We start from the raw sequence: 24470 nt of genomic DNA, 5'->3' as shown, positions 1-24470 counted from the left end.
CTCCAGGATACTGGGCATCTTGCTGTATTTTGTGCCTTGGCTTCACAGCTGTCTGCAACTCCAGCCAGTCATAGACGATACCTAGGGCCAGGAGAAAGCCTCCATTTCTGAGCCAAAATGAAGTTATCTTTTTGAAATTCACATTCCAAATTTTATGATGCAATTCCCCAACCAAAACATGTGTATATTAGGGGAAAGTATGTATGTAAATGCATATGTTAATGAAAATAACATACAGAAATGCATAGTATTGTGAAAACTGCAAAAATGTATATATTGGACGAAATATGTACTAAATCCTGGTGAAATCTTAAAGGACTTTTTAAAAAAAATTGCAAAGTTGATTGATGATTTTTTTTAAAAAAATAGAAACTCAAAATACTGTGATACACTAAGCTTTTGTGGAACCATGCCTGGATGCATAAAGTGTCCTTATTTGTAAGATATGTACATTGGTACATGAGGGGGAGAGATGGCAACCTGTAGTTTATGGTGAAGGAAACATGGTTTGGGTTTGTGGCCACTCCAGACTCCTGGTTAGGGCTCACATGATTGGATTTTCTTCCATTAAAAATAAACACCCATGCATGTATAAAGTGTGCTGGAAATATCAGGCTAGAACTCCTGTCCTTGCAAGGTAGTCAGCTATGTGCTGGTCTGGAAGAATGTTCAGTGGTGTGAGCAACCAACTGCTGTCTGAAGTTGAGAAACAGCTATACCATTTCTGGTATTTAAGACCTAGTCCAGAATATCTTTGGAATGGAACATTGACAGAAAAACATTACTCAATGAGCTTGAACTGACCATTTATTTGTTTCGGTGCGGCAATCCCTTTACAATACTTCACTATTGCTTTGCCTTTGACAGATTAACAGTTAGAATACAGAGACGCCTTAAGAGCGTTGTCAACACTCCTACAAAGAGTGTTTGTGCATTTTCAAAAGCTGTAAAGCTTAAAGTCCAGGCAGCTGTAAAGGTATAAACATCTAATATGTCACCCCTCTCTTGCTGAAATATATGTGAACTGCCTGCTGTAGAGGTAATTTTATCATCATTGCTCCTGCCCACCATCCTGAGGTTTCTCAGGCAGCAGGTGTCCTTGTCAGGGAAGTGAACCCTGAGTGGTCCCCCCCCCAACCACTAGGAGGGGGGAAATGTAAATAGAGGCAGATGAGAAAGCACACAGCAGGACATAAAAGGCTAGTGGAGAACCTGTCTGACTGCCTTAGCAATGATCTCTGTCTCTTTCCCTTTCATGTTTGCTGTTGTTTTTAATATCTGGCCCTCTTTCTTAGTATTTTCAGAAATGCCCTCACTGTCAAGCATTGTGTTAGTCTTCCAAACCCTTCTGCTTTACATTTAAAGATCAGGCATCTTGGATATCTAATCCAGCATGAATGTTACAGATACAACAGTCAAGCATGCTATTGTGGCTGCTGGATCGATAGGAGACATGAAGCCTGAATTCTCATTACATAAGCACCATCAAGCCGCATCGCATTGATGACAGATCATTAACCCAAATGGTATGTGCTGCTGTTTTAAGTCCTGCCATTACAGGGCAAAGGCCAGTAGCGTCTGCAGGAATCAGTGTCTAGGTGCAGAATCAAAGCAGGAAAAATTGACTGAGTTGTTTAATTGCACTAAAGCTGAATACCTTCAATGTCTAAAAGACATCCAGTTTCTCTTTAATTATTTGTTGAGTATAAAAGACTGTTGCAATTACTGAGGCAAAAAATAATCACAAGAGTACAAGTACTTTGGCTCTGTCTGGAAGTTTAGCGAATTTAATTGTGGTATCCCCTGCCCCATAAACCATGGCTATGGCATCTTGCTGTCCTTGTGATAATTGTGTTAAAGTTGTTTTTAGAAATGGTTTAACAATGAAGTGTTATGTGTAGGGTTTATCACCTTGAGATATGTTTTAATCTTAACACCTTTGATCCTTCCAGTATTTGGAATGTCTATTAACATATTAATGATCCTTACTAAATTTTCTTATATGAAGCTGCTGTTATTGCATTTGCTGAGTAGGTGTGATATACTCACCAATCTGTCTGTTAGCTTTTTCCATGTAACTTTTGAGTATGTGGGGAATGTTTTGGAATGATTTCCTTAGAGGCGCAATCATGAAATTGCTCTTGTGTACAGGGCTGATTCCAGGTTTGATGATGCCCTTTATGGGCCCATCCAATTGCAAATGAATTTGGGGAAAAATCAAATGTTTTGAAATGCACTGGAACTGTGTTGGGGGCTCTGAGATATTGCAGGGATTTTGACATGGTAGCTCTTAACTGACAAGACAGGAATAAGTGCTGGGGAGCCTTGTGGCAGGTGCTGATGCCAACCCTGCTTCATGTGAATATTGCAGGAAGAACAAGTGACCAGCAGGAAGTAGGACCTGACAATATCTTAAGATTTCCACATAGGCCAGTACTCCAGCATCCTGTTCTCACAGTAGCCAACCAGATGTTTTCTAGCTGTGTACAGTGGTACCTCGGGTTAAGTACTTAATTCGTTCTGGAGGTCCATTCTTAACCTGAAACTGTTCTTAACCTGAAGCAACACTTTAGCTAATGGGGCCTCCTGCTGCTGCCGCGCCGCCGCTGCACGATTTCTGTTCTCATCCTGAAGCAAAGTTCTTAACCCGAGATACTATTTCTGGGTTAGAGGAGTCTGTAACCTGAGGCGTATGTAACCTGAAGTGTATGTAACCCGAAGTACCACTGTATTAGTACGTGTTGTAGCTGCAATCATAATATGCTCTGGCATAATGAATGAATCCACACTTCTTAACAAAGCTTCTTTCTGTTGCATTTAGCAGTCTACATTCCTTTTAGTGCCTGGAGTAATATCCTCAATGTGTACCATTTACAAAATAGACCCATCTGTATCTGACAGTTCCTATGCATTTGGATGCTCTGACAGTGTGGATAATCAGGCTCCTGTGAGCATCCCAACCTATGGCTGCAGGGCACTAACGTTCAGTGTTGCACAGTGTTCTGAAGAGGGCTGCAGTTACCCAGCTTTGAAAGTTTCAGTAGCAAGAGTTATAAATCCTGCAAAGGCGAGAACCTCTTATAGTTGTACTGAATAAAATCAAGATGTTTATCTTCTACAATGGAAGAATGTAGAAGGATGGGTAGCAAATGGGAGTTAGAGCTTCAAAATACCAACAGTAAGTAAAATGTATTCTAATAGGAGTCTACACTGGAAGAGAGAGATAACATTGAATGCTGAAACCTTTTGTTATAAGATTTGAGATAAAGCCATCCTTGTGTGTGGTGTTGACTCTGGAGATGAATATATTTACATCCAGGACACCTTGAGCCTGGAAGCCACTGGCATGCTGATGCATTCAACTTTATTTTAAATTGTTATTGCCATGCTGGGATATAAGCAGCATGAAAGAGCTGTCGGTGTCTGAGCCAGGTATAAGCCTAAGAAAGAGAATGCTGGAATGGTCTGTGGGGCAAACCACAACAAACCAGAAGCCAAGGCTTAGCACAGATCCGTAACATAATTATTCACACACACAAAGAATCCTGGAACTTAGTTTGCTAAGAGTGCTGGGTATTATAGCTCTGTTATGAGGAAACTACAGCTGCCATGATTCTTTGGGAGAAGTCATGTAACTTTAAATGTGTGCTGTGGATCTTCCCTTGGTAGATTTAGCAAGCAGTAGTGCAGGTATGAGCTGAACTTAAGAGTCAAGTCAGTATCAGAGACTGTGAACCAATCTGCATTTTAGGAACTGCCTTTGGCATGACAATTTCTCCCAGGTGTATTGTGGGCTCTTTTATATAGAGCTGACCAAACTGGAGGCAGAGTTTGCTTGGAAACAGAAAAGATACATATCTTTAGAGTAGGGCTGTTCTTGTGGTTCTCCAGCTGGAGGCTGAAGTGCTGAAATTCAGATGCCAACAATTCAAGACCCTCACCCCACCATAGCTTGACAATTTAATGTTTGGTGCTTAATATTTTGTTTTCATATTTGTCATGGGTTGCTTATTAGTAATATATTGTTTTTAAAAACTGAGAGAAGAAAAAAAGTGTGCAACTCAATTAATAACCTGCCTCTACAATTTTGACAGATGCCACTGTTGTTTTAGTTGGGAAAATAGCAAGTATAAATTGGATTGCCAAGGCACAGCTGCAAGCTCTGCCCTGTACCTTTGAAATCCACTACCACCATGCATAGAGAGATCCTGGTCATATTTCCCCTGTGCCACCCTACCTTCTTCTTCTTTGGCGATCACTCGTAGCCGAGTAAGATTGTCTTCCATAGACACGGTTTTAATAATGAGTCCATAAGTGACTGTGGAGGCCAATTCTGGACCCATACGTCCTTCCACAGTGGGGACATTGGTTTCCGGGCGGGAGTTGATCATGGTGTGGATTTGCCAAGCGTGCCTTCCTCTTAGCACATTTCCCCCTTGCATCCTGAGTTCGAGTGTCTTCAAAGTCCATGACACCTTTGGTAAAGGCTGTTCTCCAACTGGAGCGCTTGCAGGCCACTGTTTCCCAGTTGCCACCCTACCTCTGGGTATGCCACACCAAGGGCTAGTGTGAGGAGTAAAGGTGGATCTATGTCTTCCTTCTCTCGCAATGTATCACAGCCATAGCATATCTCTTTAGGTCTTCCAAAACAGTCATTGTTTTGAAGGATAATGAAAAACAATGACCTTGCTGCTTAAGGTTGCACCGGATGTCCACAATTTGGTTTCAGTGTAATTGTCAGTCCTGTGACATTGTATTTCTGACTTGAGTATGCATGCTAAGTAACTTAAATTAAATATTGTTTCAGCAAATTAAATATCTGTGCTGTTTCATATGCATGACTGTTTCCTATTTCAGTATGCTTTGCCCAACCAGCTTGCATAATGAATTAATTTTTGCATTGTGCAGTTTGGGAGCATTGCCATATAATAGGAATATAATGTCCTTATGGGTCGCTGAAGCCCATTGGCAACAATTTCCCAGGTGTTCCATTAATGCTTCTCTCACAGATGAGATGCAGGCAGCTCTGCTTGCTCCCAGTGGCTTGCCTGCATCCATATTTGACAGTTACTAGTCATCTCTATTTTGCTTTCCCAGTTCACAAAATCCTTCAGGGTGGGTTGTGATTCTTCTGTCATCTTCTTTTTCCTTTCCTAAGGAAGCCCTGCTGCCTCAGGCCAAAGGCCTATCTAGTCCATCATCATCTCACTGTGGCCAACTGGATAACTCTGGAAATCCCACAAGCAGGTCATAGGAGCAAAAGCCCTCTCTCACTGGTGTACCTGGCTCTGATTTTGGATGTATTATGTAGCTATCATGACTGATAGCTTTTTATAGTCTTAGTGTTCATGAATTTTCTTTAAGAGCGTAACAGAATGTTCTTCCAATCACTGAAGTGTAAGAATAGCTATGATGGTATGAGATGAAGCATGAAGCACTTCTGTCAGCAGAAACATTGCCTCCTTATCAGGTATCACATTTGCATTCTCCTGGACTGGCAATAATGGTAATAACCCTTATTCAATGTCTGCTACCTTGAATCGAATTTTTTAATTAGCAAGAAGTCTTTGCTGATAAATTAAAACTTTATCTGTGTTTTCAGGATTTCTAATCTGATTGCATCTGAATGCTTTTTAGCCACCAGCATAGCCACTGCTTGGTATAAAATCCATCCTTGCTTTCCCCCACATGGCCTTTCATTTGAGTAACAGTTATATTTGTTTTCCATTATTCATGGCATTCACGTCTTCGTATCTCAGAGGTCTTAGCACAAAATTTGTACAATGTTAGTTTAGTACCATGAGAATCTGGAGAATGAGAATGAAAGACAGATTGATCACTGTTAGGTGAAGAGCTTCATACAGTGTTTCAGACAAAGTGGGGACCTTGATCTTAGGTGCTCAGAGCTTCTTTCTACTGCGTGTCCAATTTGGTTGGCTTCGGACATCAAAGGGATAACCTTTTTGTCTAACATGCAAGATCAATATTTGTTCATGTTGAATGTTAGAAACCTGTTTAGACTTTCCCTCTGTTCCTACTGTTCTCCTGTGTAACGAAGAGATGCACCAACCAACCTCACCTTATGTTCAAGCTGCTTAATTAGATAAAGGAAAGTATTATTTGTGTAGTAGTTACATCAGATGTCATGCCACCTGGAAAATCCGTTGGGGTTGAAAATATTGAACCATTATCATAGCATGATAGGTAATGTTTGACTTTTCAAATACCCTTGGATTTTCCATGGCAGTCGCTCTTGAATGAGGAAGGCAGGTCAAGTGTATAATAGCTGCTCTTCCCAGCATTATCAGGTGCCACCATGATTAAACTTGAGAACCTTGTGAGTTGGACTGGAGTTCTGGGCGCAACCCAGGGCCTGATGGTCAGAGGAGGAACTAAAGGTAATTCCAGCTGAGATATGCATGCCACAGCCCTTAATACTCCTGGTCTAGGAAGTCATACAACATTAGAGGGCCAACCTAGGGTCGCTGACTGATTCACAGCTCCCAAATCTGCTGCCTTTCTTAAATCTGGCCATTCTGTCACGAATGGAGGCCACCAAGTTTCCTCTGCACCAGCAGCCTGTCTGATTTCTACCTGTCAGCTGATCAAGAAACTGTCTCCTCTCTGGCCTGAACCCCCTGATAAGACCCTCCTCCCCACAAAAAGTGATAGCCAAAAGGCCATGGAATAATGGCGTGGATTTCTATGCAGAGGAAGATTTGCATAGTACTAACCTGGCCATTTCATAGTAGCAGTCACTGGTGATGCTATTTTTTAAAATGTCATCATTCAGTTGAATGAGTATCTCAGCTTGTAGTGGATGGTTAAGGCATAAACCCTACACAAATCCAGAGTGGAGTCAAGAAGACGGTTGGACTGCATCTTGTGCTGCATCTTCCAGCAAGTCCTGCAGCTAAGCTGGTGCCAAATGTCATTTGCTCCTGAAACTGATTCTCTGTGTCTGCTTTCCCTTGGATCACAGTAGCAAGTGAGGCCGAGACGGCGGGGGGCAGGTCTTGTTATCTAGGCAGCCAAGGACCTCCATATGCACTGCCCAGGTGTGAGCCCCAGGGAGGTCACTTTGGTGGGAGGCATCAGTTATGAGTTTCCGGTCTCCACAGCCACAGCAAGCACTGTGATTCTCCAGCAGCTTGACTTCAGCCCTGGAGGTGCACACCATTGTCTCTCGAGACAGGTGACAACAACAAAAAATAGATGGCAGCAGAAGACAAAAGAGGCATACAGTTTTTATTAGTCCTAGTGCCCCAGGCAACCAGCTATATTGTGAATGTAGTTTAGTTATTTATTGAGGAACACACAATGGAAATCTGTATCCAGCAACCTCAGGATAAATCCAAGCTTGGGCAATGGGAAGCAATTACTCAGTCCAGAATGGGAAGGTATATTCTGCAGCCCAGATTCTTTCAGGTCAGCAGTTTGCCTTGAGAAGTGCAGCAAGCCAAAGGTTGATCAAGTGAAGAGTTTTCTTATTTGCTATTTATATCGAGTCTGATTAGTACAGTGTATTCATTTTGCCTACCAATCCCTGACAGGAGCAGTCCATGGTAGCTCTTGACATTCTTGGTGCAAGCCTCTAAGTCTCCATCACAGAATAGAAACTGTGGGCAGGGAGGGAGGGAGAAAGACTAGAATGAGAGAGATAGTTTTAGTGTTGCTGTATGATTTAGTGCAGACGGGGTGCCAGAGAGAACAACACTTTGAGAACTTTTGTTTTCTCGCTGGAATTGTTAACATCAATAAGGAACAGTAATCAGAAAGCAACAAAGACTCTGTGTTCAGTAAGGCTTTGCTACAAGATAATTTTCTGATGAGGGAACACAAAATGACTCATTAGTTATTCCACAGCTGCAGAAAAAATTGGAGCGAAGTGGTGTTAAATGTTTCCTTTTCAGGGTCCCAAAGGTCAGAAATGGCATCCTAGTTGCAGAGCTGTGGCTGGCCTGTAGAACAAATTCTGTCACTGCCCAGTGCATGTTGTTGGGGAGAGCATCTTGGTGGTTCGTCTTCCTGATTTAATGTGGTGGTTCATCCTGTTAAACAAATTGGGAGCTGAAGGGATTGGTGATGTCTGGAAAGTCAGTTCAAGAAGATTCACACTGATTCTCTGTTTTCTTCCTTAATGACCTTTGTCTCTCTGAATATTTAAAGGTCCCCCCCCCCAAAGAAACTTACTACTCAATACTATGGAGCACTATCACAATGCAGTATCTCATAGGACTAGGTTACCTGAAGAAACTATTTTCAGGAACTTGCTTTTCCCGTCCTACAGAACACAAACTGTTTTGCTTCATTCAAAGTCTATTTTTAAATATCTGGTGGACTATGCCTGTATTCAGTCTACGACCTTTTCTACTTCTGAGCCTTTTCTGACGTAGCAGAGCTCTTGACATACCCCCCCAATCAAAAAGCTGGCAAATGCTTTCAGCAATTGCTTTCAGCAGCTGCTTTTACAATGAGACGGTTGCGTAATTTCACATAAAGGGCTCATCCATTTTCATTCTCATCTCTCAAGCTGTTACGAAAGCTGCTTACAAACACAGTGTTACCAAGTGTCTTTTGGTTCCTTCCCCAGAGTTTTCTGAAAAGAAATTCCGGCAGATTCTTGATGAAGTGCTATTTTTAATATATGTATTTGTGGTCTGTTTTTAAATAAATATAACAGCAATATAAAATAACAACAAGAAAAAATACCAACCCACTCCCAAATAGCAACCCCCACTAATACTAGTTACTTCATTAAATTATGAACATTGATTTTATAATTTTCCCAATCTATGGGGTTTGCCTTGCACTTTATTGCACCACTACGTGATGAAAAGGCTCAATTTTCCAGCAAAGTGATTGTAAAACTTTCTACCCTCTTTTGCTAATATCATTTTTAAATGACCATCTTCCCCAACCACGATATATTTAGCTGTGCCCAATGATTTAAGTTCATTTTTAACTTTATGTAATCATTTTCTGTGGTTATATTTTGATAAGTTACTCAGATTTTGCATTATCCATATGCCCAGATATTTGACTGCAGAACATTTCTGGGGGGAATTATATTTCTTTCTATTCTTCTATGTATGTCTCTTGGGTGAAACAGAAAACTTATTGAATTGCATACCTCTGTTGATAATTTTAGGCAGCTTCATAGTCTTGGGTTGGCATAATTCAAGCAGTTAGTTTCTGTAGAGTGAACCATGCAGGTGTAAAATCTGTCCATCTTTATTCCAGTAGGTCAGTTTGGATCTGCCATTAGACAAAATGTGAGTTGCCTAAAACACTCCTCCAAGTACATGAAAACAGAGGTGCATTTTTTGCAGTGTTGTGAAACCTCTGTCCTATGCAACACTTTATTACAACTAAATACCACTACATTTAAGTGACTTCTTATATAGGGGAGTGTCACCCAGAGAAGGAATTAAGAGAGAAAACAGAAGTGAAAAGGGGAACAACCTGGTAGTTCTTGCTACATCTTTCCCTCATTTAAAAGGCTCAACTTCTACAGAAGCAATTATGGGATTTATCTTGTATATTTTAAACAAGAAAGCAGCCCACACATTGTGTGAGCAATATACCCATATCTGCTTTGTAGCTCCTCACATATCTCCCTTGCCTTAAATATCTTTTATGGTCTTCTTTTGCAGACAGGACTCTGTACAAGATGAGTAAGTTTCTGACCTCATCCTCTGTTTCTCTTTTATCCTCCTACATTAATACAGTTGCCTCTAACTTCAAATGAGGGACAGAGTCTAATCTCTATGCCATCAGACTCCATAACTGTGGGAGATAGAATGCCATTTATGGGGGCATTTCTCTTCTCTGTGCTGCATATTAGGCAGTTTATTGTAACTTGCCATCATGTGGTGTCTGTTGTCAAAATGAGTTCAACGCTTTTCTTGTCTGCTGCAGTTTGCACACCACAGAATAATGTGTATCTCTGCTCTGTTGCTTCAGAAATCACCCGCTGGCTTTCCTTAATCTGAAAACATTATCAAAAATATCACAGATTAGTATTTATATTTAGAGCTATTTGTTTGAAACTGGGGTTTGCTGAAGCAGCTCAGTCGGTCAGTTTTCCTCACCTCCGCATGCTGACCTCATAAAATTTAAAACCAAAAATAATATTAAAACAGCTTAAAAAATGAAACACCATTAACAGCAGAAATGCCAGACATGATGAGAATTCAAAAGAATTTCCTTTTGGCTTTACCAGTGTATTTTTGACTGAGTCCTTATCATGTCTTAAATTGGAAGTGATTTTTGATTTCGTATTTATTTACTTAGAGCTAGCGTAACTTGATCAAGTGAAAGGAAAGGACTGGGTGGGGATATGAAGGGCACACACCGTGTCCCTCTCCTATTCTTTGTAATGAGCTAGCATGGAATGCATGTGCAATCACTAAAATAAGGGGGAGGGGAGGAAGCAAACAGCTTTGGTTCACCCCCATGAAAGTCTCTGTACATGTGAACACTTCCCCTGTACACAAAAGAATTGAGGCTGTAGCTCAGTGGTGGAGCACATGTTTGTATGCAAAAGGTCCCAGGTTCAATCGCTGGAATCTTGAAGTAAGGATGGAAAAGACTTTCTTCTGAAACCCTGAAGGGGGTACGGCAATTTGTATAGATTTTGGGGGATGAATGTGTGGCCTTCAAAATCTTCTTGGATTCCAGTTTCCATCATCAGCCCCAGGCAGCACGGTCAGGGATGCAGGCAGTTAGAGGCCAGCATCTGGAGAACTATACTACTGGTGTAGACCATACTGAGCTAGATCGACTAAACACCATGAATCCTATTTGAAAAATATCCATCAATTATCTTAAAGGTGGGTTCCAGGTATCCAGAAGCAACTGCGTGGTGTGGATTTCATTCATTGTTGTACTTAGGTAATGTGAACAATTACACTGGAGCATTATTATATCTCTTAAATAACCTTACCATATCACCCAAAAGCAAATCCAAATTAGGGATCAGATATGGAGTTTGGTGATGATAGTCAGACATGAGCTCCTACAGAAGACAAAATATACAAGCATTATTTGAATGACGTAAGGTGTTAACAGTAATGAACCAGATGGCACATTGTATTAAATAACATTATTAATGTTTCTGTTCTAAGGTAGATGCATTGGCATGGTGCTGGCAGTACTTACATCTTTCACGTTGCTTAGGCATGTTTAATTGGGAATTTAATTGATGGGTAACGGTGATAATTTGTGTTTTTCTTCCCTTTCTTCCCTTGTCCCACTGTGTCTGTCCTTCCCTCCCTCCTGCACTAAAAGTGGCTGTTCCACTATCTCCAAGTTCCTCCTGCTGTTCTGCAATAGACCAGTTCCTGTCTAACCCTGAACATATTCTGTAAGTCTTTTATTTTATTAATGTTTCTGTGTTCATGTGTGTCTGTGTGTATTTATTCATTTTAATGGACGTCCTAGAACTTCCCCTTGTTCAATGGCTTGTTCAGTAGTTACAGGACTGAGAAGCCCTAAACAAGGGGCACTACAGTGACCACTCCAAGCCCCCTGTTGGTCCCCAGCAATTTTATTAGGGGGGCAAGGGATTGGGAGATGGGGCTTCAGTGGCAGGCATGGGCCTGGGTCCTGAGGCATTCTGGAGAAATGCTAGAATGGGGAAATAAAGGTGGTGGTGGCTGCCTCACCTGGCACTTTTCTTAAGAATGCTGGTCCCTAAACAGTGGGGGTGTTAAGAAAGTTAATAGAAAGGGAGGCTCAGTGCAAGGAATTTGCAGTTGATTATGAAGTGTGCCATTTTCTTGTAGCCCAAAGGACAGGAGGCACATTTTATACTGAGTGTTCTGAGCTGGCTATTATTGTTGCCAAGTACAGTGATAGGGATCAAATATTGTTGTGCATGGTGATCTATAGATGTGCAAAAGAAGATTTTAAAAGAATTTTATCACAAAGCAGAACAAATGGTTAGGACACCACAGAATGTCATCCTTCTCTTAATAACTTGCTTGTCAACCCATGTCTTAGGGAATGGATCTGGTAGTTAAGACTCACAAAATATTATTTAAATGTTGCTGCCAGAAGTAGTACCTGCCTTATATTTAGAAAAAAATACAGTACTGTATTCTTCATTCTGAAATCTAAAATGCAGCGTATGGAATACATGCCCCCCCCCAAATGCTTGCCTGCTTATATTATGAACACCCCCTTTTTTGTTAAGAATCCTAAACCTCAGTATTTCAAGAAGGGTACTGAAAAAAATATTTTGGAAGGAAGTAAATCATGGGACCACTCTGATATTGTCCTCAGTTTTGCATATTTCTCCTAGACAAGGCTTCAAGGAGTTCCCTGAACCCATTTGCACTTACCTCCTGATGAGTTCCCACCCACTTTCTTAGTCTTGACTTTACAAACAAGGACTGAAGCATAACAAAAGGCTACAAGAAGGTCCAGGAATTCTGAGCTCAAGATAATGCAAGTGAGCACAGAATCTAAGTCTGGTAAAATGACTAAGGGTCATGTACATGGGCAAAAATGTTCACTGGCAAACATCAACCCAGCTCCTTGTAGAAGAAAGCTATTTTTATTTGATCCTGATGTTTAAGAAAATCTTAACAGCCCATGCTGTGTGACAAAGAGCACTTAAATAAAAAGTTTACTGAAAAAAGACGAACTCATTAAGGAGGAAGATGGAAAGCACTTAACAGACATTCTCAATACAAGATTTCCTATTATGGGGTCAGCTTCGTCCACATAATACCTTGGGTGTTTTTAAAGCAACATTTTCTCAGGCTGGAGTAAACTGTCCAAAATGACTCAAGAGGGAAAGATATCTTTAAGCAAGCAGGGAAATGCACTATTATTTCTTTTCATCCCAAGCTGCCACTATACTGTATCTACATGTCTCATTTTGTAGTTTAAATGTTACTGTTTTCAGAGGCTTTAAAGATAAGCTACAAAAATTTATGCTACCTGACACCCATTGAGCAGTGCATGTTAAAATAAATTACGGAAAAATGCAAAATTCATGCATTTTTTGTGTGAAAGATCCATGCAGAGCTAAGTGGGCAGTGAGCAAGTGTCTTCTTTATGGTTTCTTCCTGAAACCAAAAACAATAGTTTTTGAAGCTATCTGATGATGGCTTGAACTCATGATTTGAACGCCAGTTAAAAGCAGCAAAATCCCAGAGGTACCCAACGTGATCATTGACCACTGGCCATCCTGGCTAGGGCTGTTGGGGGGGAAGGGCATGGCATTGGCTGCCTATGATATGAGTGAATATTTCTTTAGCAGGTAGCCACCAATGAGTTATTATGCTACAAAGCTGTAAGATAAGGTGTGTGAAATTCCATTTTAGGTATGCCAACAACAAGGAATTTAAGCCCAGGGCTTTGCATTGACATAGCATTAACAGATGGTAAACAGCAGTCAAAAGATGTTCCGTTTATAACAACTAAAACTATCTCCAATTTCAGAAGGCATTTCTTTCTTTCAGTTGAAACTCTGTGACCTTGTAGCTGCCACAACCCTGCCAGACGTGTTGTGCTCATCTACTTGTTATTTTCCTGTTGAAACATCTTAGTGGGTTGCTAAGAGTTCAACCAAGAACATAGTCTGCAATTTGCCAATGACAAGGACAGACCATATTTGTCAAGTCTTCAGTCGCAGCTTTGATTAGACTCCAACGTAAAAATACGTTCATGTTGCTAAGGCAATATTAGAAATGAGTGATTCATCTTAGAAGGGAATTAACTGTACTGAGGTACCAATTGTGATGAAATGATTAACTCTGACAGGCTGGAAAGCGGGAAGTTGTGGTCTGCAAAATGTTAGGTTATTTAGCAGGTACAGGTGGCAAAAATGACTATGAGGGCTAGTTTGACTATGATTCTGCTGAGCAATTCATTAAAGTTCATCAAGCCCACTCACTGCAGATAAGATAAATCAAAGTCTGCAAGGAACTAATGTTATTTATTTATAAACAAAACACATCATTTAGTTTGATCTTCTTGGATATTTATTATTATTATTTTGCGTATGTTCAAAATCTCCATCAAACTGGTCTGAAGGGAAAATAAAATATGAGGGGACTTGAGGTTCATTTTATAAGGCCATATGAAAATAATATTGCAGCATGTACTTTAGTGCAAACAGGTGGCAGGGTGTGCACAGGAAACAATTTTTAATGTTATCTCAGTAACTTTCCTAGGTTATTGGGAGGGCTTCCAAGATGAGGATCATGTGGCTCTACCCCAGAATTTCCTGTAGCAAATGAATTCACTATTCCGCTATTTACAGAGCAATCCAAGATCCCCTTATGCCACACTTTGGGTGGTGGAGGGGTCAAGGTGGTGGATTGAGTGGTGTCCCTTCCTCTGCAAGCATCACTCTGGTACTGATCACCATCTTCCGCCTCCAAAAGGGGCAGGCAGGAGACATGCTGCCAGGCTCTTCACTAGCGGTTGGAGAGGAGGGGACGGTGCTGAGCTGGTCTGGGATCCATTGAACTCTGAGTCGGTCTCACTTGGAGCTGGCTACCCTCTCCATTCCCCACCCTGAGCAGATGGACCGTGGGTTTTTATTTATTTATTGCATTTATGTCCCACCTTTTCCCTCATCCCAGTTATGTGCCATTAGAACAGCCTCACATTGGCTCCTCAGTGGTATTTGGAGGCATTTACTTATTTTTAATTATCTCCCTTGGCTCAAATCAAGCCCAGATCCAAGGGGGGAAATTGTGTCACTGATGAATGGCCTGAAACAAGCTGAAATTCTGCACATTTATTTCAGTAATGGTTGTGGGCATCTATAATGTGTCAAAAGAAGAGCATTTTTCTGTTCTCTCCTCTTTTGTGCATTTTCTGGTGTGTCCATTAAAGCCAAGGCTGTGTATATTCCATGAATCATTCTGCTTTAGCATTGAAAAGTGCAAAATTAGGTAAGTGAGCACAGAACTCAGCATCCTGAGGCCACAGCTTTTTTAAAGGGGGGGGCCATAAGAGGTAACTTACTGCGTAATATGGCTGGACCAGTGGCGTAGCGTGGGGGGTGCCAGGGGGGCCGGCCGCACCGGGCGCAACATGGGCGGGGGGCGCGCTCGCACTAGCAGCTCTCTGCCCCTACTAAAATCCACGGGTTAGGGAGCCCGCGCTCGCTCGGCTTGGCGAGGAGGTCGCGGAAGGGGGAGAGCGAAGCCTTCTGCCGCGGGCAAAAAAAGGAGAGGAAGCCGGGTGGGCGGGCGGGCGGGCTGGCTGGCGGGGGTCTGGCTGCGCCTCCTGCTGCCGGTGCAGGGCAAGGCAAGCAGAGCGAGGAGGAGAGAGAGGGGAAGGGGGGGGAAGCAGCTAGGAAACGCTGCGGTATGGAGGAGGAATCAATTAAGGAGAGAAAGCGAAAAGCCTTGGAGAAAGGGAAAAAAGGAAAGAAAAGAGGCAGCTCCAGGAGAGCGCGGGGGAAAGAGAAGCCTCGCTGCTGCTGCTGCTTGGGAGAGTAAATTACTGTACTTGCCTTGCCCCGGGTTAGGGGGCGCAAATTATTTGCCTTGCCCCGGGTTAGGGGGCGCAAATTACTTGCCTTGCCCCGGGTGCTGATAACCCACGCTACGCCGCTGGGCTGGACTGCTGAAAGTGTCTGATTTAAATCTCAGAAGAATCAGGGAGGGAGACTTAATAGAATTTCCATTCCTAAGAGCCAGGCTTTGGTGTGCCATGCATTGCTCTCTGTTCTTCTTCATGGAACAAATAAATTGTTCTAAATAAAATGCATGCAAAGTATGTATCACTTTTGCAGCATATATATGCTATGCAGAATCCAACTTTGCTTACTTCAGGATTTAAATGGCATTTTTTCAGCTTGAAGCACACATAGCTAGCCCAACTCAACCACTGTGACTATTTTAGGAAAGAAAGTTTTCTTGTTGCTAGCCTCTTCTTATATACGGATGCATTTCATCTGGAATTCACATAGCCAAGGAAAGATGCCCTTGTTCTGGGAGATTTGGCGGTACACCAGTACAAAGAATAACTAGGATGTTGTTACCAGCAGTGACATTGGTTCTACATGGCAATGCTTGTGGATTCAAGGCCCAACAATGCCTCCCTGCCTGTTAACAAGCAGCCACATGGCACAGCATACAATGTAACACAAAGAATGAAAGCAAATGATTATTTCTTTGTTTATTTTACTACCATCCTTCACCCTAAAGTGCCAGGGTGGGGTACAACAATTAAAACACAATGTTAAAAAAATTTACAATCTCAAAGACAAAATGGGTGCTAAAAATATACATCTCAGGTGTCAAAAGCCAGAGCAAAGAGGGGCATCTTGAGGAGATACTGAAGTGGAGAAGCACAGGAATGCTTTTGTGAATCATTGTCCAATGTGTATGCTGGCCAAACATTGTCATGAAAATTGAGTGTTTTACACTGCACTGCAGCAAAGAAGATATACCTGCAAACAGGACATCATACAAGCAAATATTCTTTTCCTCTTCTGTTGTGATGCATCTGAAAAGAGAAGAAGAACTTGTTCTACCTCTGAGAAGCTTCTTACTGGCTAAATGGTGGCAAAAGGTGGTGTATGAGAAATTATTGACTACTGGGATATCCCATGTGACCAACAAAATAGAATTTTCTCCAGCTGCTAATAATACAAATTTGGAAAATGAACTTTCTCACAGAGTTGGAAGCTAGAAGGTTTTCTGTCCAATCCATGTTGTGCTTGTTTTGTTTTCAGTCCAGTTCCCGGGGTGATCTATAGCATGCTAGATCGGCAGACCAAACGACTGTCCACCTGTTGAACTCTGCCTTCCTGGTGAATCATGGTGCAGATGGCAGCGCCATTTTCAGAGCTATAAACAGTATAATTGTCATAGCTCTTTGAATGGTACTGCCATATGTACCAGAAAAGCAGCATTTAGATGTGTAAGGGCTTTGGGTCAACTGAACTGCCTTTGTAAATTACTGTATATGGAATTCTAAAGTGAGCTTGAATGCTATGTTAAGCTTTAGAGGATATGCTCCAAGAATGTTCTCACCTGCAATAAATCCAAGTATATGTCAACAAATTGATCATGCAGACAAGACATTGAGCAGCAGCTCAATGACAAAATGACTAAAATCAAAACAAATAACCAGCAGGTTGTTTGCTTGAATGAATGGTGTATTTCTACGGTGATGTATGTTTAGCATGCACATGTGCAGGTGTTTAATGGATCTCTTTCCAATAAATCTGCTTTTCGGTATGACTTTAAATATTTCCTTCAATATCTGCATGCACAGAATAGTACCCATAATTTGTGCTGTAAATGCAAAAAAATAACATGATGAAAGACTGTAGTAATGAAAAAGGGAATGATACAGAGAACATGGTGAAACAAAGACCACTTTCCCCTAAGACTCCTCTAACTTGGTGTGGAGGGCCTGTTGCTTAGTGCTAATGTGCCTGTTTTACATGAAGATGGTTCCAGGTTCAATTCCTGGCATCTCCAGTTTTATGACAATCTGGTTTTAATGGTAGATGCAAAAGACCTGTGCTTTTGACTCTTAAGATCCATTGTTTGTAATAGGCAAATTGAGTTGGAATAAGTTTTCTTCCTTTGCTCCAACCTGTGACTCCTTGCATTCTGTGCTGTTGGTTGTGACCGGCATGGTTGGCTGTTTGACCTATCATATTGTACATCCCATCCGAGAGTATGCAGAGCAAACTTTTCTCTGCCCCTCTCCAGGTCACTCTCTCTTATTCAGCGTCAGGCATAATTCATTTTTGAGTTCTCTGTTCATCTATCATGTCGCCCTCTTTATTCACTTGTATACGCATTACATTTCCTGATCAAATGGAAAAAAAAGATGTTTAAGTCACATACATATTAAACAGACATTTTCTTTATTTCTTTGTATACAGTGGTACCTCTGGTTACATACTTAATTCGTTCCGGAGGTCCATTCTTAACCTGAAACTGTTCTTAACCTGAAGCACCACTTTAGCTAATGGGGCCTCCTGCTGCTGCTGCGCCGCCGGAGCACGATTCCTGTTCTCATCCTGAAGCAAAGTTCTTAACCTGAGGTACTTGTCAGGGCTGCCTCAGGTCTCAGCTCACAAAAGACCAACGCCAAGTTCTTCTTATATACAAAAGTGTTTATTGGAGTTCATTGTTTGCTTCACATCCGAGGCGCGCAGCCCCACGTCTGCTACGCTTAGACCGTTGAAGTCCCCTCTGAGTCAGTCCCTCCCCTGCACCAGTTTAAGAGGCTTGCGCTGCTCCACCTCTTCCTCTCTTTCCTTTTCCGCAGGGTCTTCCTGCCCGCTGGGGTTTCGCCCCTCCTGGATTCCCCTGACGCGGAATCCCCAGATTGCTCTTCCCCCCTCCTGCGGGCTTTGGGACCTGGCTCCTCCTCCGGGCTCCCTGTACTTCCGCGTGCCTCCACATTTGAACTTGGCACGCGCGCCCAACCTCTAACCTTCCTTTTGACAGTTACACTACTCCCTTCACTACTCCCCTCCCCTTCCGGGAGGGTGGCTTGCTCCGACCTCCCTCCCTTCTCTGCTGCCGGAGCTGCTTCCCCTGATACACTGGAACCTTCACCCCCTTCGCTGCACTGTGGCGGGGAGGCTGGTCCTGACGCCCAGCTGCCACTTTGGGCTCCCCCGCTGGCCCCCTACTCCTGACACGTCCCCCCTGGGGCTCCCCTGGCCTTGACCACCGGCGCCCTCTTCTGGGAATCCTCTGATTCGCTGGAAAGACTCATGGAATCTCTTGAGTCATTGTCCTCCTCTTCCTCGCTGTCCTGGGATTCATCCCCATCGCTCTCCATCTCCTGCCTACCCTGTGCCTCTGTCCCTGAACCCCTGACATCCATCCCCCCCTCGAAGCCCCCCCTTCCCCCCTCCCGCTGCTCGGGCGCAGGTTCCGGGAGCTCCGTTGTAGCGGGGGTAGATGCTGGATACAGTCCGTCGACGTCGATCTCCTCTGCTTCCAGTTCAGTGTATGAGTGCTCGAAACCGGGGTCCTCCCCCAACACATCCAAGTCCTCCCCTCCCCCTGTTACTTCAGGCGATGCTGCTTGCCAAGGCCCCCTTAGCCACCTCCTGCACCACTCCTCTTCTGGTTGATCGTCCCACCAGTAAGAGCGGTCCGTGTCCACCCCCGAGCATGATCCCCTTGGAGGGCTCGATTCTGGCGTGGTCTCCTCTGCGGAGGAGAACCCCCGGAAGGTGCTGTCTGAAAGTGTGGGCGTAAAAAGCCAGTCGTCAAAATACTCCACTGGCATGGGCCTGTGTGGGAAGAGTGCATGGAACTCGTCTTTAAGAAGAGGTTCCTCCAGAGCATAATCTGGCACCCAACTGTTGGCGCTGGCCGGGGTACCTTCCCTGGCGAGGAGGTATTCTACTCCCTCCTCCCCCCATCTCGAGTCCAGAATTTCCGTGACCTCGTTGAGTGTCGGGGCCCTCGGTGACTTCCCCCCCCCCCGGTGACTTTCTACGTGGGTCTGGTGCCGTCCCTGGCTCCTGAAATCTGTGTGGGGCCTTGTAGGGTGTAAGCACCGACCTATGAAAGACCGGGTGCATTCTGGAACCTTCTGGGAGGGTCAACCGAAAAGCTACGGGATTGATCCTGCCCTCAACTTGGTATGGCCCTAGCTGTTTGTGTCCTAGCTTCTTCTTAGCTAACGACTTGGCCGGCACCGCCTGGGCTGCTAACCATACCCAGTCCCCCACCTGGATGTCTTCTCCTGCCCTCCTGTGCCTGTCTGCCTGCACTTTGTAGGCGTGTTTAGCTAGCTCCAAGTGCCGTCGTAGCTCCTCGTGGACCTCCTGCAATTCTGCTGCTAAATGCTCAGCTCCCTGCGGCTCCCCCTGCGTCGTTGTCTCCAACCCCGGGAAGGTTCTGGGATGTCGCCCATTGTTGGCGAAGAACGGTGTCACCCCCGTGGACACGTGCTTCGTGTTGTTGTAGGCAAACTCGGCCATCGGTAAGTAGTCCACCCAAGTTGCAGGCTGTTGATTGGCGTAACATCGCAGGTACTGCTGCATGATGGCGTTGACCCTCTCCGCTTGGCCGTTGGTTTGCGGGTGTCTCGCCGACGCTAAGTTGATCTTGACATTCAGGATGCCCAGGAGCTTCTGCCAGAAACTGGAAATGAATTGGCGACCCCGGTCGGACAGGATGGACCGTGGTAAGCCGTGCACCCGGAACACGTGGTCTATGAACAGCTTGGCGGTCTGTTCCGCCGTTGCCACCTTCGCGCAAGGAATGAAGTGCGCCATCTTGGTGAACAGGTCTACAACCACAAGCACCGCCGTCTTGCCTCGCGAACTGGGCAGATCAGTAACAAAGTCCAGCACCACCCTTTCCCACGGCTGTAGTGGCGTCTCCAGTGGTTCCAGCAGTCCCGCTGGCTTCTTGTGCACTGGCTTGGACCTCTGACAAGTGTCACACCTGGCGACGTAATCCGCGACCTCTCCTCGCATCTGGGGCCACCAAAAGTCCCTGGCTACTAAGTCCGCCGTCTTTTCCTTGCCGAAGTGACCCGTGCTGGGTGCGTCGTGTAACTGCTGTAGAACCTTCGCGCGGAGATCGTCTCCCGGCACGTAGAGAGCACCTTTGCGGGTTAGCAGGCCATCACGTATCTGGAATTCGTCGTCCTTTGCTGTCCCTCTTCGCACCTCCTCCATCTTGGATTGTGCGAACGGATCTGTCTGCAGCGCACGTCGCACCGCGTCCAGGTCCACAGTGGCGGAAGCGCACGCCCACGCCTGCGGTGCGAAAATGTGCTTGGCTGCCACTGGTGCCGCTTCCTCGAGATACTGTGGTTTCCTGGAGAGCGCATCCGCTATGACGTTGTTGTCTCCCGGGATATACTCTATCCTGAAGTCGAAATCCGCAAAGAACTCCGCCCATCTCATGTGCCTCTGGCTCTGGAGCTTCGCCGTGCGCCAATACTCTAGGTTCTTGTGGTCCGTGCGGACTTGCACGGTGTGCTTGGCTCCGATGAGGAAGTGCCTCCACGCCTTGAAAGCCGCGTGGATGGCCAACAACTCCCTGTCCCAGATGGTGTAGTTCTGTTCCGACTTGCTGAGCTTCCGGGAATAGAAAGCGCAGGGCCTCCAGTTCCCTTGCGGATCTTCCTGCAAGAGGACGGCCCCCACTGCTCTGTCAGATGCGTCAGTCTCAACCCGCATGGGCCTGCCGGGATTCACGTGTAGCAGCTGTTCTTCGGACGCGAAGAGGCTCTTAAGTCTCCTGAAGGACTGCTCCGCCTGGTCCGTCCAGGTGAACTTTTTCTTCTTGGAACTGAGGGTGTCCGTGATAGCTGCCGTCTCTTTCGCGAAACCCCTGATGAACTTGCGGTAAAAGTTGGCGAAGCCGACGAACCTCTGGACCTCCTTCCGATTGCGCGGGCTGTTCCAGTCCAACACCGCGCGGACCTTGGCGCTGTCCATGGCTAGTCCCTTGTCGGACAGCCGGTAGCCCAGGAAATCCACCTCCGTCACGTCGAACTGGCACTTCTCCAGTTTGGCGTAGAGTCTGTGCTCCCGTAGCCTCTGCAGGACCTCCTTTACGTCTCTCTCGTGAGTCTCCTGCGATTCTGAGAAGATCAGAATGTCGTCGAGGAAGCATACGCACTTCTTGTAGAGGAGTCCCGCTAGCACGTGGTGCATGAATGCTTGGAAACAGTGGGAGCCATTTTGGAGACCAAACGGCATAACTCTGTATTCATAGGTGCCCAGCGGCGTGAACATGGCCGTCTTCCACTCGTCACCTTCCCTCATGCGTATTAGATTGTATGCTCCGCGTAGATCCAACTTGGTGAAGACCCTCCCCTTCCTCACCGTCGCGAGCAGGTCGTCAATTTTGGGCATGGGGAAGGCCTTGGGCTTTGTCATCGAGTTTATGGCCCTATAGTCCACAATGAGCCTTTTTTGGGGCGTGTCCTTCTTCTTCACGAAAAACACAGGACTGCCTCCCACTGCCTTGGATTCTCGGATGAATCCCCGCTTCAAATTGTGATCTATGAACTCCCTGAGTTCCTGCATCTCATCTTCAGACATGGAATACAGCTTCGCAGTCGGCAGCGTCGCCCCTGGTAAGAGGTCAATTGCACAGTCGTAGGGCTGGTGGGGTGGTAATTGGTCAGCTTCCTTTTTGCAGAAGACCTCCAAAAACCCCTTGTACTTGTGGGGCACCGCCTGCACCATGCCTAGATGCAACTGTTGCCCTTCCTCCTGGCCCTCCTCCTCCTGGCCGGTCTGGATGCAATGTTGTGCGCAGTAGGACGAGCCAAAGGTGAGCTGCCGCTGGTACCACGCTAATGATGGGCTGTGTCTATCCAGCCAACTCATGCCTAACACTATAGGCGTGTCTGACAGTCGGGTGACGTTGAAACTGATGACCTCGCGATGATTCCCAATCTGCATCACCATGGGTGGCGTCTGCTGTACCACTTGCCCGCCCAGCAACTTCCTGCCATCTACCGTGACGACGTTCAGAGGCAGCGTGGCTGGTAGAAGCGCTATGCGATGCTGCTTGATGAACTGCACCCCCACGAAGTCTGCGTTGCTCCATGAGTCAATTGTAATGGGGACTTCCAGGGTGAGTCCATTAGGTAGCTGGAGAGTAGCAGTGAGCTGCACCACTGGCTTGGGTGGTAAGGGATTTGTAGGCTGCAAAAGCGCTGGGGACTGCTTCACTGACTCGCCTGGCTGAGCCCCAGCATCTCTGCTTCCAGCCAGGCATTGTCGTTTCCCTGAAACTGCTCTCCTTGGAGCTCTGCTCCTGTTACTGTTGCTAAGGCTGCAGTGTACTTCTGGAGCCTCTGGGGACACTCTTTGGCCATGTGCTGTGCACTGTCACAGATGTAACACTTCCTGGTCCCTCTGGGGGGCTTCGCCTTGACTGCTCCGGACGCTGAGGCTCCGGCAGCTGCCTGAGCCTTTGCACCACCAAGTTCCATTGGTTCCTCCCCCTCCCTTAGCAGAGGCGAGGGATGCGTACGTCCCAGGTCCCTGGGAAGAAAAGGAGGCGCTCTAGCTGGTGCGCGGACTTGGCGCCCCTCCTCACTGTGCCAAGGGCGTTCTTCGTGGCGCACTCCTATCGTGAGTGCCCTCTGTACGACGTCTGCTAGGGTTTGAGGTCTGTCCCCCCTGGCCAACTCATCTTTTACGGAGCCATGGAGCCCCTCCCAGAACAAGTCTCTCACTGCCAGGGAGTCTTTTTCCCAGCCCAGCACATTCAGCAATGCAAAAAAGCGAGAATGGTACTGACGCACTGTAGCCTTGCCCTGCCGCAATCCATGCATCTCCCGTCGCGCCACATCAACGTCAACGGTAGATTGGAAGCAAGCGTCCATGGCTTTGATAAATTCGTCAGAGTTCCTGCGGGCAGGACCATCTTCGCGCCACAAATTGCGTAACCAGGCTCTAGCTTCCCCATGCAAGTGGGACACAATAAAGCATACTTTCTCCTCCTCATCTTTGAAGTCTTTCCGAAGCAAATGCAGCGCGTATACGACGTCTGCTCTGAAACTGGGATAATGCTTCAGGTTCCCATCGAAGTGGGCTACTAAATTGCCCCCCCTCCGTCCGAGTCCGATTCCCTCTGATCTGGACCCCGGGAACCCCTCTTTGCACGCACGGTCCCACCTGGCTTGCAGATCCTGGCATCGCGCTTCTGCTTCGTCAACTTTCCTCTGGGAGACCACTACCGCAGCGGAGAGCTCGGCGACTGCGTTTCGCAGGGTCGTTATCTGCTCCTCAGTAGTCATGTCTGCCAAACTTCGTGAGCTTTGCAAAAAAAATTTTGCGGTTTCAGGAGAGGGGACTTACTGTCAGGGCTGCCTCAGGTCTCAGCTCACAAAAGACCAACGCCAAGTTCTTCTTATATACAAAAGTGTTTATTGGAGTTCATTGTTTGCTTCACATCCGAGGCGCGCAGCCCCACGTCTGCTACGCTTAGACCGTTGAAGTCCCCTCTGAGTCAGTCCCTCCCCTGCACCAGTTTAAGAGGCTTGCGCTGCTCCACCTCTTCCTCTCTTTCCTTTTCCGCAGGGTCTTCCTGCCCGCTGGGGTTTCGCCCCTCCTGGATTCCCCTGACGCGGAATCCCCAGATTGCTCTTCCCCCCTCCTGCGGGCTTTGGGACCTGGCTCCTCCTCCGGGCTCCCTGTACTTCCGCGCGCCTCCACATTTGAACTTGGCACGCGCGCCCAACCTCTAACCTTCCTTTTGACAGTTACACTACTCCCTTCACTACTCCCCTCCCCTTCCGGGAGGGTGGCTTGCTCCGACCTCCCTCCCTTCTCTGCTGCCGGAGCTGCTTCCCCTGATACACTGGAACCTCCACCCCCTTCGCTGCACTCTGGCGGGGAGGCTGGTCCTGACGCCCAGCTGCCACTTTGGGCTCCCCCGCTGGCCCCCTGCTCCTGACACGTCCCCCCTGGGGCTCCCCTGGCCTTGACCACCGGCGCCCCCTTCTGGGAATCCTCTGATTCGCTGGAA

General features: G+C 45.8%; 1 protein-coding gene across 6 annotated transcripts in view; it reads left to right on the top strand.

Moving 5' to 3' along the window:
* HTR4 (5-hydroxytryptamine receptor 4) overlaps positions 1 to 24470 on the top strand; it is a 165546-nt gene that overhangs the window by 118229 nt on the left and 22847 nt on the right. Inside the window, exon 6 of one of the 6 annotated variants that reach the window (XM_080995282.1) lies at positions 11293 to 11368. The exons of the other annotated variants lie outside the window; for them this stretch is intronic. Coding sequence (XP_080851408.1) covers positions 11293 to 11353 — 61 coding nt within the window. The 3' untranslated portion in view covers positions 11354 to 11368. The remainder of the gene's footprint in view (positions 1 to 11292; positions 11369 to 24470) is intronic. 6 annotated transcript variants of the gene reach the window in all.

Source organism: Podarcis pityusensis (assembly GCF_964106645.2).
Source record: "Podarcis pityusensis genome assembly, chromosome: 2".
Taxonomy (NCBI): domain Eukaryota; kingdom Metazoa; phylum Chordata; class Lepidosauria; order Squamata; family Lacertidae; genus Podarcis; species Podarcis pityusensis.
The sequence above is the reverse complement of the archived record's forward strand: the minus strand, read 5'-3'. Positions and strand labels throughout refer to the sequence as shown.